General features: G+C 40.6%; 2 protein-coding genes across 4 annotated transcripts in view; one reads left to right on the top strand and one right to left on the bottom strand.

The window, feature by feature from the left end:
* The window catches only part of ddx1 (DEAD (Asp-Glu-Ala-Asp) box helicase 1), a 38,624-nt gene extending 38,431 nt beyond the window's left edge, over nt 1–193 (bottom strand). The window contains exon 1 of the mRNA XM_072561958.1: nt 78–193. Within this exon, the coding sequence (XP_072418059.1) occupies nt 78–93 (16 nt within the window). The 5' untranslated portion in view covers nt 94–193. The remainder of the gene's footprint in view (nt 1–77) is intronic.
* Nucleotides 194–1,106: 913 nt separating this feature from the next.
* Nucleotides 1,107–20,018, top strand: part of nbas (NBAS subunit of NRZ tethering complex) — a 248,990-nt gene continuing 230,078 nt past the window's right edge. For all 3 annotated transcript variants that reach the window (XM_072561955.1, XM_072561957.1, XM_072561954.1), the window contains exons 1-7: nt 1,107–1,236; nt 13,116–13,164; nt 13,900–13,936; nt 14,300–14,377; nt 15,306–15,353; nt 16,091–16,134; nt 18,076–18,209. In XM_072561955.1, the coding sequence (XP_072418056.1) occupies nt 1,126–1,236; nt 13,116–13,164; nt 13,900–13,936; nt 14,300–14,377; nt 15,306–15,353; nt 16,091–16,134; nt 18,076–18,209 (501 nt within the window). In that variant the 5' untranslated portion in view covers nt 1,107–1,125. The remainder of the gene's footprint in view (nt 1,237–13,115; nt 13,165–13,899; nt 13,937–14,299; nt 14,378–15,305; nt 15,354–16,090; nt 16,135–18,075; nt 18,210–20,018) is intronic.

The following is a 20,018-nucleotide window of genomic DNA, read 5'->3' as shown; positions in this document are numbered from 1 at the left end:
CATGAACATTTTAATATCTATCTATATGCACATAAAGTATAAAACGACAGCAGCCGGTGAAGAGCGGAGAGGCTGACCTGAGAACGCCGCCATGTTTCCGCCGTTAGTGGAATCCGCGCGCGAGCTCGGGGTACAGCTCCGTCCCCGAGACACAGACAGGGGGGGGAGGGGGGGGGGGGCAGGGCCAGGGCCAATCAGCTCCGTCCCCGAGACACAGACGGGGGGGGTGGGGGGGTGTCAGGGCCAATCAGCTCCGTCCCCGAGACACAGACAGGGAGGTATCAGGGCCAATCAGCTCCGTCCCCGAGACACAGACGGGGCGGGGGGGTGTCAGGGCCAATCAGCTCCGTCCCCGAGACACAGACAGGGGGGAGGGGTCAGGGCCAATCAGCTCCGCCCCGAGACTCAGACAGGGGGGTATCAGGGCCAATCAGCTCCGTCCCCGAGACACAGACAGGGGGGAGGGGTCAGGGCCAATCAGCTCCGCCCCGAGACTCAGACAGGGGGGTATCAGGGCCAATCAGCTCCGCCCCGAGACACAGACAGGGGGGTATCAGGGCCAATTAGCTCCGCCCCGAGACACAGACAGGGAGGTATCAGGGCCAATCAGCTCCGCCCCGAGACACAGACAGGGGGGTATCAGGGCCAATCAGCTCCGCCCCGAGACACAGACAGGGGGGTATCAGGGCCAATCAGCTCCGCCCCGAGACACAGACAGGGGGGTATCAGGGCCAATCAGCTCCGCCCCGAGACACAGACAGGGGGGTATCAGGGCCAATCAGCTCCGCCCCGAGACGCAGACAGGGAGGTATCAGGGCCAATCAGCTCCGCCCCGAGACACAGACTGGGAGGTATCAGGGCCAATCAGCTCCGCCCCGAGACACAGACAGGGGGGTATCAGGGCCAATCAGCTCCGCCCGTCACAAAGGGTAGAAACAAACCCCCTCCCTCCCCCCCTCCCCGGCCAACACTCAGCCCACTCCCAACCCCCTTCACCGCTTCTCTTTTTGCAATTTCGTTTCGGAAAAAAAAATCGATTTTAAATGTGCCGGACGCATTTGAGTGACGGACCCACCACCCCCTCCACCCTTTTTTACTGTTGTTTCCGGCGGTGTCACACGATGAATGTTCCCCCACTTCCGGCCGTTTCCGCTGGTGACGATGGCGGTGGAAGAGGAGAACGTTCTGTACGACCTGCTGGTTCACAGCGAGTGGCTGCAGGAGAGCGAGGCGCAGGTGAGCAGACAGGCATTGAGCGTGTGTGAGAGGGAGGGAGACAGAGAAATAAATAAATAAATAAATAAAGGAGAGTGAGGGAGGATGCTGACAGTACAACACGAAAGGCTGTAGAGTCTTTGAAGAAGCCTCACTGGTCCTGAAACATTAGCTCAGTGTTTGCCTCTTCACTGATGGTGCCAGACCTGCTGAGTGTATCCAGCAGTTTGTGTTTGGAAAGGCTGTAATTGTGTTCCGCTGGTTTAGCTGTCCCCAGGCTGGACCATTTTATAGCGCTATCTAGCCCTGCTACACCTGCTCCTTCTTGGTGGACCCGTCCCCTGATCGCTGTTCGTGAACCTGTCCCGTGCCCTGTCCGGTATTTCCATCCCCTTATTGCAAAGATTACTTCTGATGCTCATAGAGAGCCACTGGACTCTGAACTTTAAGTCTGCTTTCTCATCATGAGTGCTGCTTGATCTACTGAGTTTCTCCAGCAATTTCTATTTATTACAGCATCAAGGTTTCAAGATTGAGCTCAATAACTTCAGAAACTGATTATGTTATGTTAGTTCTTCATTTTTCTTGCATTCTCTCTTCCCCTGCTCCCCCTGCCCTCCACTCTTCCTCTCTCTCACACATCTACATGCAGTCACAACTTTGTCTTGTTACTTGGCTCTCAGTAGATCCATAATGCCCTTTTCACCCCTTAATTTACACACATTTTACATAGTCATAGTCACAGAAACAGACCCTTCCGTCCAACTACTCCTTGCCGACCAGCTATCCTAACCCAATCTAGTCATACCTGCCAGCACCTGGCCCATATCCTTCCAAATCCTTCCTATTCATATTCATATACCCATCCAGATGCCTTTTAAATGTTGCAATTGTACCAGCCTCTATCAATCCCTGTGGCAGCTCATTCCATACACGTCCACCCCCTGCATGAAAATGTTGCCCTAAGATCTCTTTTATATCTTTCACCTCTGATCCTAAACCTATGCCCTCTAGTTCTGGACTCCCCCACCACTAGGAAAATACTTTGTCTATTTATCCTATACATGCCCCTCATTATTTTATAAACCTCCATCTCTCTTTCCTCTTCACCATGAACATCCCTTTTGTTTTTGTTCTGGGTTTCTGCCTCTGTCATAAGTAAATCAGAAATAAAACACATTCCAATGCCTTTCAGCTCTGAAAAAGAGACATAACCCAACTTGAAATGTCAACTCTGTTTCTCTCTCCACAGATGCTGGCAGACCTGCTGAGCTTCTCCAGCATTCTGTTTGTTTCAGATCTTCTGAATCTGTAGTATTTTGCCTTTAAAATAAGTGAAAAGAGCTTATATGTTCTGGTAATTAAAATTGAGACCATCTAATCCGCTCCCTCTGCAATTTCCCTAACCTACCAGAGAAAACTTGCTTTACAGTTCCCTGTGTTAACCCTGAACTTGCAGCTTGCACTTGATACTATCTTTTCATGGCATCTCTGGGCACATAATTTTCACATGACCTCTCTCCTACTCTCCCAACTCTCTTTCCATTCAACTGCTTACCATCTAGCTTCCTCCCTAGTTCCCATACTAGCTGATAGAGCATTCTATCTCTTCAAGCTAGTCCTTTCCCTTTTTAAATCTTAAGTCAACCATCATCACCCCTTCCTCAGTAAAGAAACCCTTACCCTCATCATACTTTGCAAATATTGTCCCATCTCCAATATTCCTTTTCATGCCAAAGACCTTGACATTGATGTCATCTCCCAAAACTATGCCCATCTTCCTCAAGTCCATGTTTGAATTCCCTCCAATTAACTTTCCATGCCTCTTCTAGTACGAAATGGTTCTGACCAAATCACAAATGACTGGACAAAGGTGAACAATAAGATTCCCCAGACTTCAGTAATAATATTCCTGGTTGATATCTATGAATTAGACTTCGTTTGTACAGCACATAATGTTGAAATTTGCAGATGACATGAAACCTGGGATTATAGTGAATTGCGGGTAAACAAGTGGTTGACTTTGAGGAAGTGGTGGATTGGATGGACAGTTATCAGAGATGTTCTCCTTTAGAGAAGATCAGGTTGAAAGGAGATTTGGTAAAAGCGTTTACACTCTTGAGAGGCTTAAAGATTGTACATGCACTGTTTCCATTGACAGAGAGGTTGAAAACCAGAGGGCATGAGTTTAAAGTGATTGGCAAAAGAATTAGGTAATCAAAGGAAAAACAGTTTTATGGAGTGAATCATTCCAAACACAGTTTGAAAGGCTGGTGGAAACAGATCCATAGTTTTCAAAAATAAATTTGATAAACGAAATTTAAAAAGTTATAGGAGCAGGCAGGGCCTAGCTAAATTGATGTTGGAGAGAAGTGGCACAGATTCCTCGGACCTCAGAATGACCTCACTCTGTGCTGTAACTATTTTATGATTCCATTTGTTACGTCTAGCACAAAGCTAAAGTATCCCCTTCTGATCTTTCTCTATCAGTCTGCCACCTTTGACATGATATATCACAACACACTGCTCCAATGTTTCCCCACTGTCATCTAGCTGGTTCCAAGAGGTCCCACTAGTCGAGGAATCTTTTTCTGCTCCTGGGTTGTCAATATTGATGTTTCACAAGGATCTTTTTCTCTGTTCCCCTTCTGTTTCTATATATTGATAATGAAATTATTACCTGAAAACATATTTCATTAAGCGTTCACATGTGAACACTCAGACTGCTCATCAAGCATCCAGTACTGAACGATCTTGGGGTGCAGTGATAGTGTCCCTACTTCTGAGCCAGAAGGCCCAGATTCAAGCTCCAGGTTCAAGTCCCACCAACTTCAGAGATATGTAATAACATGTCTGAACAACTTGATTAGAAATCATTCTAAAACATCCAGTACTGACCCCTGAATCAGGAGGCCTGGGATAAAGTGCCTCCTGCTCCAGAGGTGTGAAACAACATCTCTGAACAAGTGGACAAGGCAATAAAAACATCCAGGACTGGCTTTGTTAATTTACTGAGAGACACGGTTTAGTTGGTGCCGATTTACTTTTTCAAAAAAAAAACTCCAATTCTGACAATGAAAGATTCCTCCACTTCTATATTAGGAAGAGTAAAGCCATTGGCTTAGATTTCACTCCAAATTCCATTCCCTCAGTAGTGACTGTGTAGCTCTCCCTGGTCTGCTTAATAACCCATTTTCTTGACCAAGCTTTGGACTATCTACTGTCTTATGGTCTTATGGTAATGTTCCTTTTTATGGTTTATGCTCTAATTTGCTTGACTAGGTATCTTGTGCAATGCCTTGGAAAGTTTTATTTGTCTTAAATGTGCATTCTAAATTAAATTGCTATTATTATGTTGGGAGACAGCCTGTTGCGAGTTGGACGAGTGGGAGCTGGTAATGGTGAGGGCGCCTGTTAAGACAGTGTATGTATTTGGGTGAGCCAGGTGGTGGAAGTATTTTGGAGAGATCCTGATGGGAGAGGGAGAAGAGGTCATGGAAACGGTTCACCGTTGGAGCTTCTGATCTCAAGGGGATGCTCCATCATCAGAATCAGTGAATGCATCAACAACATGATGAGGCTGATGCTTGAAATTTTGTTTTGCTGGTTAGATGTTCTATCAACTCAAATCAAAAGGTTTCTTTTCAGCATTAAGGTCAAGAAACATGGACTTATTAAGCTTCCAGTGCATGCAGTGATAAAACTTCAAATCACATTCTATCCACACCTTGTTATTGCTGTGTTAGGGGAACAAATATGTTACAGCTCTGAATTCTGTATCAGCAATTGTGAATACTCATTATAATCTGCAATATAATAATTTCTTTCACCCAACTAGATGGCAATCAACTGATTTTAGTTTTATATGATTAAATAGAAGTTAAATCCTTTTAATATCAAGGTGCATTTTAATCAAATCTTCCCTTATCAATCACTTCAATTTATAAACTGGTTTACTTGCATGAGTAGATATTGAGCTTGGTGTAACTTATTCTGTAACATTATTTAAACCTTCATTTCTGTAATGTATAATTGTTGTTCCATCAAGTGAAGTATTTTTTTGTAATGATGTCTAATTATGTATAATTCAGTACCAATCTCCTGATTCTTCAGTAACACCAAAGAAAAGGGCTAATTTATTGCAATATGTTTCCCTTTTGCAGGGTTTGCTATTTTGCCTGGAGCAAGCATCATTGATTGCGCTAAGATTCAGTATTTATTGAAATGTCTTTAATTCAGTCCTCATTAATCAGCCAAATAATTTATCTTTGCTGTTGGGCAAACGTTTATTCAAAAATTTGGTCCAATTTAAGACATGGTTCCAAAGCTGAATGATAATTGTGATGAAATTGGATTTGCATTTCAAAATAGAGGCAGATAGCTCAAGTTAGTTGTGTGAAGGTTATGTAACAGGTTAGGAATTCATTCTGGGACAGTGGCACACATATATCAGTTCCACAAAGACGCATGACTACCATCAAATCCCTGGTGCATCTTGTCGAGTGTTAATTAAGGAGATGTTTATCATTTTGAGTTTATGACAGGAAGAGTAAACAGTATAAAACTATTAGCTCATTTTTTAAGTTCAAGTTCAGAAGAAAATAAGTGTTTAGTTAAAAGGGAAAATGTTTTTCCTTAGCAGGAGTTTGCAATTCAGGGCAACAAACTACCACCCGGCAAGAGCGTTTTCTAGTCTGAGGAACTTCCAAATCAGGACAGTTTGGGATAGAAGAAGCCCTATTGTTGTTAGCCCAAATTCTTCTTCATGCAATGAAAATGGTGAAAGCTTCATGCCACCGGATTTGAAAAGCAATTCTAAAATTGTCTCCAGAGAAAGAAACTAGAAATAATCAGTTACGTCAAGATTTTAAAAACCTTTAAGGCTGAGATTTTCCAGCGATTGAATCTTGGAATATATTGTTTTGAGAAACAAATTATAACTTTGTATTGGTGTGTTGTGTATTTTTGTTTGTTTGCATTTCTTTGTATAATAAACTTATGTCTTGTTGTTAAACAACTGCCGTCATGTGAATATGTTTCAGTGACTAATAATCACAGAAACCAGCTGGAAAAATTAATTGTGCTCAATTAAGCAGGTTTAATTCTGAAATCTGACTTGACTAGTATTAGTATTATCTGGGATCATAACACAATGCAAAGATAATTCAATTGTAGTAGAAAATTAATAGACTTTGACAATCTGATCAATGTTTTCTTTACATTAAAAAAGAAATGTTTGTGGCAAACAAAGCTTGAATAAGCTATTTGGTATCATGAGCCTCACTTGTTGCTTAATGAAGGCTTGGCTGGTCTGTGGTTTAATTTTAATCCATATCCTTTAAATGCCATTGGCTTAATAATGTTGTTAGTAGGAGCTTCAGTGATGGTACAGTCGTGACACAAAGGTTAGACTCTCACTTATTTGACCTTGAGGAAGATAGGACCTCATGGTATAGGCAATAGTATATTAGCATGGATTGAGACTTGATTAACACACTGAAGACTGTTGGATTAATAAGTCTTTATCAAGTTGGAAACATATAGGTATGAGCAAGAATCAGCCCTTGGCTCTCAATTATTTACCATGTATATTGATTACTTGAATTAAGGGGCAGATTGTAATGTATCCAAATTTTCTGTCTATAGAAATATGTAAGAGGCATTTTGTAATGAGGCAGAAGGGATCAGCAGGGAGGAATATAGATAGGTTGAGTGAGTTGTCAAAAATTTGACAAGAGTACTTGAATGTTGGAAAGTGAAAGACCTTGATAGGAAGAATCAGAAGGTGTACTATTATTTAAAAAGTGCTGCCAAGAGGGGATCTGGGTGCATTAGTCCATGAAACATGAAAGGGTGAAATGCAGATGCCGCAAACTTGATTGAGTTTTTTGAAGAAGTAACAAAGAGGATTGATGAGGTCAGAGCGGTAGATGTGATCTATATGGACTTCAGTAAGGCAATCAACAAGGCTCCTCGTGGGACACTGGTTAGCAAGGTTAGATCTCTCGGAATATGTGGAGAACTAGCCATTTAGATGCAGAACTGGCTCAACGGTAGAAGATAGAGGGTGGTGGTGGTGGTGGGTTGTTTTTCAGACTGGAGGCCTGTGACCAGTGGAGTGCCACAGGATCGGTGTTTGGCCCACTACCTTTTGTCACTTATATAAATGATTTGGAGGTGAGCATAAGAGGTACAGTTAGTAAGTTTGCAGATGATACCAAAATTGGAGGTGTAGTGGACAGCGAAGAAGGTTACCTCAGATTACAACAGGATCTTGACCAGTTGGGCCAATTGTCTGAGAAGTGGCAGATGGAGTTTAATTCAGATAAATGCGAGGTGCTGCATTTTGGAAAGGGAAATCAGAGCAAGACTTATACACTTAATGGTAAGGTCCAAGGGAGTGTTGCTGAGCAAAGAGACCTTTGAGTGCAGGTTCATAGCTCCTTGAAAGTGGAGTTGCAGGTAGATAGGATAGTGAAGGAGGAGTTTGGTATGCTTTTCTTTATTGGTCAGAGTATTGAGTACAGGAGTTGGGAGGTTATGTTGCGGCTGTACAAGACATTGGTTGGCCACTGTTGCAATGTTGCGTGCAGTTCTGGTCTCCTTCCTATCAGAAAGATGTTGTGAAACTTCAAAGGGTTTAGAAAAGATTTACAAGGATGTTGCCAGGGTTGGAAAATTTGAGCTATGGGCAGAGGCTGAACAGGCTGGGGCTGTTTTCCCTGGAGCTTCTGAGGTTGAGAGATGACCTTATAGAGGTTTACAAAATTGTGAGGGATATGGATAGGATAAATAGACAAAGTCTTCTCCCTGGGTTTGGGGAGTCCAGAACTGGAGGGCATAGGTTTTGGGTGAGAGGGGAAAGATATAAAAGAGACCTAAGGGGCAACATTTTCACGCAGAGGGTGGTGTGTGTATGGAATGAGCTGCCAGAGGAAGTGGTGGATGTTGGTACAATTGCAACATTTAAAAGGCATTTGGATGGGTATATGAATAGGAAGGGTTTGGATGGATATAGGCCAGTTGCTGGCAGGTGGGACATCTGGTTGGCATGGATGGGTTGGACTGAAGGGTCTGTTCCCATGCTGTACATCTCTATGACTCTTGAGTAATTAAGAAGGGAAATGAAAGCTTTGTTGTACAGGGTGATGGTGAGGCCACACCTGGTGTCCTAAGTATGATTTTATCTTCCTATTTAAGAAAGAATATATAGGCATTGGAAGCAGTTCCAACAGTTTCACTGGGTTGATGCCTGGATGTAGAGGGTAATGTTTTAAGAATGGTTAAATGGGTTAGGCCTTTATTCATTAGAATTTAGAAGAATGAGAGGTGATCTTATTGAGATCTTTAAATCCAAAATTTCAAAGAGGCTTGACAGGATATATGCTGAGATGTTTCTGCTCATGGGAGAAACTCAAATGAGTGGATACTGTTACACATTCATTTAAAAGTGAAGCAATCTTTCAATGTCTTGAATGTCTGGCACTCAGAGAATTGTGGATAGTAGATTTTGTTTTCAAGTACCAGGAGTTCAAGGCTTAGAAAATGGTGAAGCAGGTTAGAGTGTCTGAATAGCCTATACCTTTTATATTTATGTTCTTACGGTCATGCCTGGCACGTGGTGTGAATGTTATTTGTTCATGCAAGCCTGGGTGTTGTCAGGTCATGCTGCATTTGGACGTGGACTGCTTCGTATATGAAGAGTCATAACTGATGCTAAACATTGTGCAATCCTTGCCAAAAATCTCCCCTCTATCCTTTTGATGGAGGAAAGGTCATTGATAAAACAGCTGAAGTTGGTTGCATTGATGACACTGCCGTAAGGAACTCTGCAGAGATGTACTGGAACTGAAATGACTGAGGGTCAGAGGGCATAATCTCAGAATAAAGGAGCACACTTTTAAGACACAGATGAGGAGGAATTTCTTCTGAGGGTAGTAAATCTGTGAAATTCTTTACTACCGAGGACAGTTGAGGTTGGGATGTTAGGTATATTCAGGGCTGAGAAAGACAGACCAGTTTTTCCTCAGAAAGGAAATCAGGGAGAAGGCAGGAAAGTGGAGTTGAAGGTTATCAGATCAACTATTGAATGGCAGAGTAGACTCTGGCCGAATGGCCTACTTCTGATCCCATGTCTTACGGCTTTATGGACCTCAACAGCCATAACCATCTTTCTTTGTATTGAGTGTGACTACAACCAGCAGGGGGGTTTACCTGGATTCCCACAGGCTCTTATTTTGCTAGGGATCCTTGATGCCTCTGACTAATCTGGGCTTTATGTCAAGTGCAGTCACTCACTTAACTTCAAATTCAGTTGTATTGTCCATGTTTGAATCAAGGCTTTAATGAGGTCAGGAGCTTAGTAGCCCTAGTGAAACCCAAACTGAGCATCAGTGAACAGGTTATTGCTTAGTAACGTGCTTAAAACCGTTGATTACTATTTCCATTACTTGACTGATGATCAAAAGAGATGGGGCAGAAAGTGACTGGGTTGGGTTTATCTTGCTTTTAGTGAACAGTACATATATCTTAACAATTTTGCACCTTGTGTAGGGGCCAGGGTTGCAACTGTACTGGAACAGTTTTGTTTAGGGGAAATGGCAGGTTTTGTACAAATCTCGGTACTTTGTCAGGATGTTGTCAGGGCCCATAGCCTTTGCAGTATTCAGTGCCCTAACTGTTTCTTGATATCACATGGAGGGTATCAAATTGGCTGAGTCTGGCATCTGTGACACTAGGGACTTCTGGAGGAGGTCGAGAAGGAGCATCTGCTCAGTACATCTGGCTGGATATTGTTGTGAATATAGTCTTGTCGTTTGCACTGATGTGCTTGGCTCCCCCATCATTCTCTTCTGGTGAGTTGTTTGATTGCCTCACTATGATTCACAATCGGATGTGGTAAGACTGTAGATTTTAGATCTAATCTGTTGGTTGTGGAATTGCTTCGGTCTGTTTACAATTTGCTGTTTATGTTATTTGGTATGCACGTAGTCCTGTTGTGTAGCTTCACCAGGTTGACACTTCAGTTTTAGGTATGTCTGGTGCTGCCCTTGGCAAGCTGTCCTGCACTGTTTGTTAAACCAGCATTGATCCCCTGGCTTGATGGTAATTTAGAGTGGGGCATATGCTGCACCTTGAGGTTATATGTTGTATTGGAGTGTGATTCTGTTGCTGCTGATGGCCCATACTGCATCACGAATACCCAGTCTTGAGTTTCTGGATTTATTTGAATTCTGTCTCACATAGATGGTGATAGTCACATAACACAATGCACAGTGAAGGTAGGACTTTGTCTTCACAAGGTATACTTGGTCATTCTTAAAGATATTGTCCAATTAGTGAGGTTGAGGTCAAGTACATTTTCCCTATATTTGGTTCCCTCCTCTGCTGCAGTCTCAAGCTAACAGCTACATCCTTTAGGACTTGATCAGCTCGATAATGAATGTTGCTGCTGAGCTACTTCTGGTGGTGGATGTTGAAGTTCTCCACCTAGAATCCATTTTATGCTCTTGTCGCCCTCAGTGCTTCCTCCAAGTGGTGTTTAACCTGGAAGAGTATTGACTCATTGATCAAGCATGAGTGGTTTGTGATAACCAAGAATTGCCCATGTTTGACCTGATGCCAGTTGATTGCATGGCTTTTGGAGTCAATATTGAGGACTCCCAGGGCAACTCCCTCTCACTATATACCACTGTAATGACAGAACACATCCAGCAATAGTGGTGATAATGTCTCTGATATTTTCAGAAGGGATGACTGGGTTTTGTGACAAAAGGAGTGGAATATAAAAGTGCAAAGGTTTGCCACAAGTGCACATGGAGGTAATGTGATGTGGATATTATATTCTGATGGAGTTGGGCAGGGCAGAGGCTGAGAGGATGTTTCCATTTACAAACAAATTTAGTATTGGCTGCATTGTTTCAGAATAAGGTTTCCTCCATCCAAGTTAGAAATGAGGATGAATTTATCCTTAGAATAATTAATCTCCAGAATTCACTACCAGAGAGCTTAGACATCAAATATATTTAAAGTTAAGTTGAACATATTTCAACTATCCGGTGGGGTTGGAATGGGGTGGATTGGAAGTGGCGAGTTGAGGTGTAGCTGGGTTAGATCATGGCTGGGAGCAGGGTGGGGGTGATGGTGAGTTAGGAGGAGAAAGTGAGGACTGCAGATGCTGGAGATCAGAGCTAAAAATGTGTTGCTGGAAAAGCGCAGCAGGTCAGGCAGCATCCAAGGAGCAGGAGAATCGACGTTTCGGGCGGGCTCATGCCCGAAACATCGATTCTCCTGCTTCGTGATGGTGAGTTAGGCTAAGGTAGAGTTGAAGGAGGCAGGAGAGATGGATGTATGTTCTTGTATGTTTTGTGGGATATATAGGGCATGTTGTTTTGAGTGGGATGGAGCCAGGTTAGGCTTCATTTGGGAGCCAGGGAGCCCCTGCACTATGAGCAAATTTTGGGTTTAACTCCGATTGATCCGCATTTCTCTGATTTTCACCGTAGGGTGTGTGGGTTGGAGGGGAACTTTAGAGGTGCCAGTGATTTCAGGCCTCTAGATGGTACAAGCCACACATTTGGAAAGTACTGTCGAAGGAGCTTGAATGAGTTATTGCAATATATTTTGGTCAATATCTGGTAGATACTGCAGTTATGATATTTTGGTGGTTATTGTGATGTCAGTCAAGTGCATCGCTTAGTCCTGGATGGTGTTAAGCTTTGTGACTTGTTGGAACTGCACTTGTCCACGTAAGTGAAGAATATCCCAATGTGTTTCTGACTTGTGCCTTGTAGGTGATGAGCAGGCATTGGAAATCAGGAGGTGAGTTATTTGCCACAGTATTCTCAGGGTCTGATCTGCTCTACTAGCTGTAGTACTTACCATATATACTCGAGTAATAGTCAAAGTTTTTTGACTACTTTTAAGGATAAATTTATGGGCACATGTTTAGCTGAATAAGGAAACTGGTTTGAACTTTTTGGTTGTATTCCAATCAACTTTTATGCTAGACGTCTTAATCCTGAAACAAAATTTCTGGCACTTTACTTCAGGATTACATTTTAAATTGATTGAAAATAAATTTATGTTCTGAAATCCTAACAAGCATTTTTTTTAGACCGTATTTAGAATCTTTGTTATTACATGAATGCAACTTTTGAGGGGCTGAAATTCATGCCTCTCAAAATTCAAACCATATCATTAGCAGAAGCCTAATTGATCTCTAAACGAAAAAAGAAAAATAAACAGCGGATTATGGTAATTTTGAAAACCCGAAGTGGAACACAGCAGCTGGCGAACTGGAAGACTGGGAGTGGAGCGGAACAACTGGCGGACTGGCAAGCTGAAGTGGGATGTGACAGCCGGTGCACTGACTCATAAACGTTGATCCGTGATCTGTGAAGGGCTAGGTTTGACTTTTACATATATGGAAAATTCCAAATTATTTGGCCAAAAAAGGGGATTGACGTTTACTATTACTGTCGGATATAAGGTATGTGCTTGGTACATGATCAGGTTGATGCTGGGGAGATTCAGTGCTCCCAATACCTTCAAAAAAAGATGGCTAGGTTCTCTTTTGTTGGAGATGATTATTGCCTGCGCTTGTGTGGTCGGATTGTTAATCAGCCCAAGCGTGAATGTTGTCCTGGTCTTTTTGCCTGTATTACAGACTGCTTCCATACCAGAGAAATTGAGTCATGACTTGTGAAGCATTGAACACTGTGCAATCAGGATCAGCATCCATATTTCTGACATTATGAAAATTATGAATGGTATTCGCTGAAGTATGTTAGGTCGAGGACACAACCCTAAGGAACTTTTAATTTTTAGTGAGTATTGTTGAAAGTAAAACATGTTTCACCATAACCTGCAGTTTAATGCCTTGTTTTATTTTGCTGCAGCCCAGACGCCACCGACAATGTGGATCCATTCTTGTCAAGACCATTTCTGGTACGTAATATTGGCACCTCTACTCATGGTGAACAGCTTGGAATAAATTTCCAACACCATCTTTTGAGAGATGAATTATTAAAATAGAAATAAATATACATGAAGCTTATTCCTTTCACAAAATCATTATGTCAATGACATGGCTGTTTTGGCAAAATAAGAAATGTAATTTCGCTGTCATTTTCCCCGGAGACTTCGTTTATACAATCTGTTTGTGATTGAATTTTGTTTGTGACGCTGTGTATAATGTTAAAGATGATATGCTGAACATTTGTTTCCCAAATGTAAAATTAATTTTATTTCTATAACTGAGATTTATCAACCAAAGAGCGCACGTTTAGCTGAATAAAGAAACTGGTTTGAAATTTTTTTTTGTTTTCCAATCAACCACTTTACTTTATGCTCGCTGTCTTAATCCTGAAACAAAATTTCTGTCACTTTACTTCAGGATTATGTTTCAAGTTGAATGAAAATAAATTTATTTTCTGAAATCCTAATGAGCATAAATTTTTATAAAGTATCTGCATTTTATATGTGTTATAAATGTGTTTTTCAAGACAGTATTTCGAATCTTTGTTCAGTTGTGAAATTCGTGAAGGTTGTTAGATTTATTTAAAAGTATTAAAGTTGTGTATTATCTTTGCATTTTGAATATTATCTTGCTGCATCTAAAAATATTAACACTGAATAAATATGTTCATTATTGTTCGTTTCTCAACAATTTTCTGTTTTCAGGTCCCCTTAAATTTGTGCTTCAGTATGTCAGATATAGGTAATTGCTATTGACATTTTCTTTTCATAATTTTGGGATTGTAGGGAGGAGTGTGTCAGTTGGAAATTATCACCTATTTATTATTGATCCTGTCACAGATTAATTTTTAATTCAAATACTGAATAAATTTCCTAAGTTAACCTGTTCATTCACTATTAATTACCCTTTGTAGTGTTGGTGGAATGTTTATATTGCTCCATTTTGAAACCTTTAACCTTTAAGTGACAATACATATTGTCAGTTCATTGTGTTCTTGGTGAACCTGCATGAATGTAAAGTTTAATTAGTCCAATAGTGTTCTTTGTTGGTTTATAGCGATTTTCTTTTATAGTCACAATGTTCTTAACTCTCTCTCCCACACAGCCACTCCAGCTCTTTGCTTTCTCCTAGTTTTATCCAGTTGGTCAACAAGCAGATCAACTGGCAACTTGTTGTAGCCAGGTAATTATCTCAGATGATAGCTGGACTGTTTTGATTTTCTAAGCAGACTTAATATGCAGTATGATTTATCTATTATAGTAACGAGAGGCCTTGAGTGCTAATAACTTGAATGTTACCTATTTTGTCATCTTTCAGAATGAACCCTTTTACTGTTAGTAAGACATTAAAAATTCATGGCTAGGTTGTGTTAAATGTTAAAAATCACTTACGTCACAAAGATACTATGTTCAAAATGAACAAGATTTAAGTTTCTGTTGTGCTTATCTAATATTCATTGCACAAGTATATCACTTTCACACCATTTAATATATTTTGATAAACTTGATTGCATAATAGTATTGTGAGGCTAATGGAGCACTGCATTTTTGACAGTAACCTTTTGACTTTCATGTTTAAATCAACAGAGTCCTCATCTGAATGTGTTACCACATTTGTACATTAATAGCCATGTGCTTTATTAGACAGAAAATTAATGTGCAAAGTAACCTTTAAATCCAAGTTGGTATAGATTTTTTTAAAAAGTCAAACCACAAAACATTTATCCAACAAAATAAACCAGGTTTAAGCTGGTGATAAAAACAAAAGACCCTAATCAATGTATCTTTAAAACATTTTTAATGTATTTAGTATTGTTTTGTATTCCCAATGCTGTTGCATGAGCATGTTCACTGAATCTTGTTCTTGTGCACAGGAAGTAATATTCTGAAAACCTTTATGGTGCTGACTGTTCTGTTTTCACAGTTAATTTTAATGCTGTAGCATGTTAGTCTCTTGCAAAAATATTTTAGCATATTATAACTCATTAAGTAATTTTGTTGAGAACATGCGAAACCTACTGGTTTCGAATTTTACATTTGAAATTATGTTTGTAGTTTTTTATTTTTAGGCATGACAATTTTGTTGAAAGTTATGTTCTGTTTTCTGACAGTAATGGGAAATTGTTGGCAGTGGTTCAGGACCAATGTATTGAAATCAGGTACTGTATGATATCAATCAAATATCCAGTTCTTTCGTTATATTATTAAATTTTTGTGTTGATGGATGACTGTTGTAGAATGAATTGACCATTTCTTTCTGTCATTAGTTAATGTTGTGTGTAATTTACAGTACAGACACATGACATTTGTTTCAGCTAGTTTGTGTCAAAGGTGAGACTCTACAAAAGCCTCTCTCCACCCACTTTGTTTAACCATACCCATTTATCCAAACAACTTGTTTAAATTTTGCTTCAGTAAGTAATTGTGATTTACTGTCTTTATTGAGGGATTTCTAAGTTTTCTGTTGGTTTATTATACCATTAGAGGTGCTCTATTTCCTCTTCTTGCTCTTCCAGCCTCCCCCCCCCCCCCCCCCCCCCCCCCCCCCTGGCAAATCAATGCAGATCACAATACAGCTTCTGACTGATTATCGAAAAGTTTGCAAATCAAAGTTTCTGTTCGCCAGATGGTGGTGGGGAAGGTCTGAGGATGGAGTTCATTTTTTTTTTGTCACTTTTCACCCTCTGGTTCATAATTTCCCAAATGAGATCATCAAACCTAGTTTGGCAGATCAGTCCCAGACTGTGTAGCTCAGTTACATAATGTTAATTAACCAAATATGGTTAAGTTTAACTATCCATTGGTGAAGATATTCTGAAGAAATAATTTGAGAGTCCAAAAGTAATTGAACAAAAGTTAACATTTTTCAGTTCTTAATTCTGACATTTTTTTCCAGATCTGCAAGAGATGAATTTGGATCTGTCTTTGGAAAATGTCTAGGTACTGTATCAATTAGAATGTTCCCTACTGTCATTAAGGGACTCTATTGTTTAAAGGAAAGCTGGAAGATGGGATTTAGTTGTCATCTTTTTACAATGGTAATCAATGTTCATATTTGATCTTTGATCATTGATTGTTGTGCACTTAAAAACATCAGGTTGTAAGTTTGCTCACTGAGTTGGTAGGTTTGTTCTCAGATGTTTTGTCGTCATGCTAGGTAACATCATCAGTGAGCCTCCATTGAAGTGCTGGTGTACTGTCCTGCTTTCTACTTGTGTCTTGGTCTGTTAAGATGGGTGACATCATTTCGGTTCTTTTTCTCAGGGGTTGGTAACTGGGGTCCAAATTTTTTTTTTTATTGAAGGAGTTCTGGTTTGAATGCCAGTCCTATAGGAATTCCCGTGCGTGTCTCTGATTAGCCTGCCCTCGGATGGATGTGTTGTCCCAGTCGAAGTTGTGTCCTTCTTCATCTGTATGTAAGGATGCTAGTGCTAGCTGATGCTCGTGTATCCTGGTGGCTAGTTTCCTGCCTGAATGTCCAATATAGTGTTTGTTGCAGTCCTTGTAGTGTTTGTAGAATACCCTGCAAGAACTGCAGACCCTGTAAGGATTGCAACAAACGCTATATTGGATAGACAGGCAGGAAACTAGTCACTAGGATACACGAGCACCAACTAACCACCAGAAGACACGACCAACTATCACTAGTATCCTTACACACAGACGAAGAAGAACACCACCTTGACTGGAACAATACATCCATCCTAGGACAGGTTACCCAGAGAGCCACATGGGAATTCCTGGAGGCCTGGCATTCAAACCGGAACTCCATCGATTTGGACTCCACTTAGCAGCCTCTGAGGAAAAGAACCGGAAATGATATCACCCACTTGAAGAGACCAAGACACAAATAGAAATCAGGACAACACACCAGCACTTCAAAGGAGGCTCACTAAAGCTGTTACCTAACGTGGTGACAAAATGTCTGAGAACAAACCTCACAGCTCAGTGAACAAACTTACAACCCGAACCTCAACCTGAGCTACAAATATTCTCAAAAATCGCAAGCTTAAAAACATCCCAATATGTAGTTAACCTCTCGAGATTGATCTTTCAGTAGGTTACCTGCTGTTTAAGGAACCTGCTATGCGGTCTTGTTTGCCCAGTTGAGCAACTCCCTACTCAACTAGTCTCCATTCCTTATGCAATAGCTGACTCTTTGTATCATAGCTTGCAGCAGATGCACTGAACAGGGCATCTTTGACACCATTCACATACCTTTTAACTGTAACTTGATAATCTTTTGGGTTTCCCCGAGTTGAAAAGTTTGAGATTCATGTAAATGTTTGTGGTTTAGTGATGCTAATGTGATCAGTAAAATTTAGAAAGATGTGGATGATTTGAGTGAGCACCAGATTGGAATTTATAGGACAGAGTTTCTGAAATGCTTATGACCTTTTCCACTTCTGTAAAGTTCTAAGGTTAGTGGTTGAAAAATGTTTACACGGCTCAGCTAAATCTTCACCACAGATAAGGTTTATACAGCTACTTTTTATCATTAGAATACAAAAGAAACTTCGATCTTAACAAATGCATTTAGCATCCTGCAGGAACCTGTTTTTTTTTTCAATCTGTGTCCTCATCATCGTTGCTATCTCAATTTGATTATTATGTGTTGCATGTTTTTAATTTGGTGGATTGAAAGATAACTAGGATAGTTGAATCACAGCATTGTTTTTTGTTAAGGAACTGCTTGAAGAAACTGACACTAACTAGATGATGTATCTAGTGACTAATTATTTCTTTACAGCTGTCTTTCAGGCAGTGGATGAAAGCTAGTTTTCTTTCCAAAACTCGTTGTGCTGATATATTAATGGTGTGACTTGTTTGGATGTTAAAAGTATAAAAAATTTAACAATTCCTCTTTATTTCTGTCCATAGTTCCAAAAGATCCACACCCTCAGTGGCGTCATGTGACGTGGAGTCATGATTGTACACTGTTGGCTTATGCTGATAGTTCAGGCACAGTGAAAGTGTTTGATTTGATGGGCAGTGAACTTTTCATCATTCCACAGGTACCACTGAAATATCATCTTCTATTTTTTAAACGTAAATGTGCACAGTATCATTCCCTGTAAATGATGTGCCTGTTTTGTCCTGTGGGCTTTCAGGTCCTGTGAAACATACGTCCAGAACATCTTGAATATGTAAGATTTCATTGAATCCCTACAGTGCGGAAACAGGCACACACTGATCCTTCAAAGAGCATCCCACCCAAACCCAACTACTTATCCTGTTCCTGTAACCCTGTATTTCATTTGGCTAACCCAGCTAACGTGCACGTCCCTAGACACTGTAAGCAATTTAGCATGGTCAATCCACATCTTTGGACAATGGGAGAATACCAGAGCGCCCTACGAAATCCACACACAAATGAGAATGTGCAAACTCCACACAGAGGGTCTGAGGGTCAAATCGAACCTGGGTCCCTTGTGCTGTGAGGGATATTGTTGGGGAAAGTTAAGGGGGAAATATTTTTACTGTGAATGCATGTGTTTAATTTTTATGTGGTCATCATAAAGTGGGAATACACTAAATTGAACTGGATTGAATTATTTGGTGAAGTTTCTTATTTACAGAAATGTAGAGAATGGTTGAAATAAAAGTATTTTGTCCAGCTTGAATGCTTTACAATGCAGTGCTTGCAGTCTGTTTTGATGGCTCTTTCTGCCAATAATTTAAAGCATAAAAATACATTGAATGTGGTGTGATGTCGATAATTAAAGGCATCATAAAGTTAGTGAATTTTGAGAAGATTTGTAACTCAGGTTGGGGTTCTGGATGTAAGTTTGCTCGCTGAGCAGGAAGGTTTGTTTTCAGATGTTTCGTCATCATACTTGGCAATATCAGTGAACCTCCAGTGAAGCACTGGTGGTATGGCCTACTTTTTATTTTAGACTACATCAGAGACATCTCTGAAATGACTGCCAGACTACTCAGACCTCTTGGCGTCATGGTAGCCCACAAACCCACCAACACACTAAAACAGCAGTTCATGAACTTGAAAGACCCTATACAGACAACTTGAAACTAATGTCATTTACAAGATACATTGCAAGAAATGTAACAAACACTACGTTGGACAAACAGATAGAAAACTAGCCACGAGGATACATTAATATCAACTAGCCACAAAAAGACATGACCCACTCTCTCTAATATCCTTACATAGAGATGAGGAAGGAAGCCACTTTGACTGGGACAACACATCCATCCTAGGACAAGCCAAACAAGGACACTCGGGAGAATTCCTAGAAGCATGGCATTCCAACCGGGACTCCATCAACAAACACATTAACTAGGATCCCATTTATCACCCCCTGAGAAAAAGAACAGGAAATGACATCACCAACCCAAGGAAACCTAAACACACACATAAAAACCGGGCCGTACCACCAGTGCTGATGATGTTGCCTAATATGGTGACAAAACGTCTGAAAACAAACCTTCCAGCTCAGTGAGCAAACTTACATTTGGCATAAAGTAACTATCAGGAAGGTTTGCAATTTAATCAGCACTTTGATCACTGCAGGTTGATGCAGAGGAATGGGACTCACCAACTCTACTTGAATGGAAAGCAGAGAGAAATGTTCTGTTTCTGTATCGGTTGAGAGTAAGGAAATACTGAAGTACATGTCTAAGCTCTTCCAGTACAGTACAATTCGGGCATGTACCTGACAATGTGGAAAGTTAACTATCTATGGTCTGTTCACAATACGCAGAACCAATTCAATCTGGTTAGTTATCTCTTCAATGATTTACTCTCAATCATCAGTAAAGTGAAGGGAGGCAGTGTTGACTATGAGGAAGGTTTAAAGTGTTTT

This window comes from Chiloscyllium punctatum, chromosome 3, assembly GCF_047496795.1.
Source record: "Chiloscyllium punctatum isolate Juve2018m chromosome 3, sChiPun1.3, whole genome shotgun sequence".
Taxonomy (NCBI): domain Eukaryota; kingdom Metazoa; phylum Chordata; class Chondrichthyes; order Orectolobiformes; family Hemiscylliidae; genus Chiloscyllium; species Chiloscyllium punctatum.
Note: the sequence above shows the minus strand (reverse complement) of the source record. Positions and strands in the feature narration are given on the sequence as shown.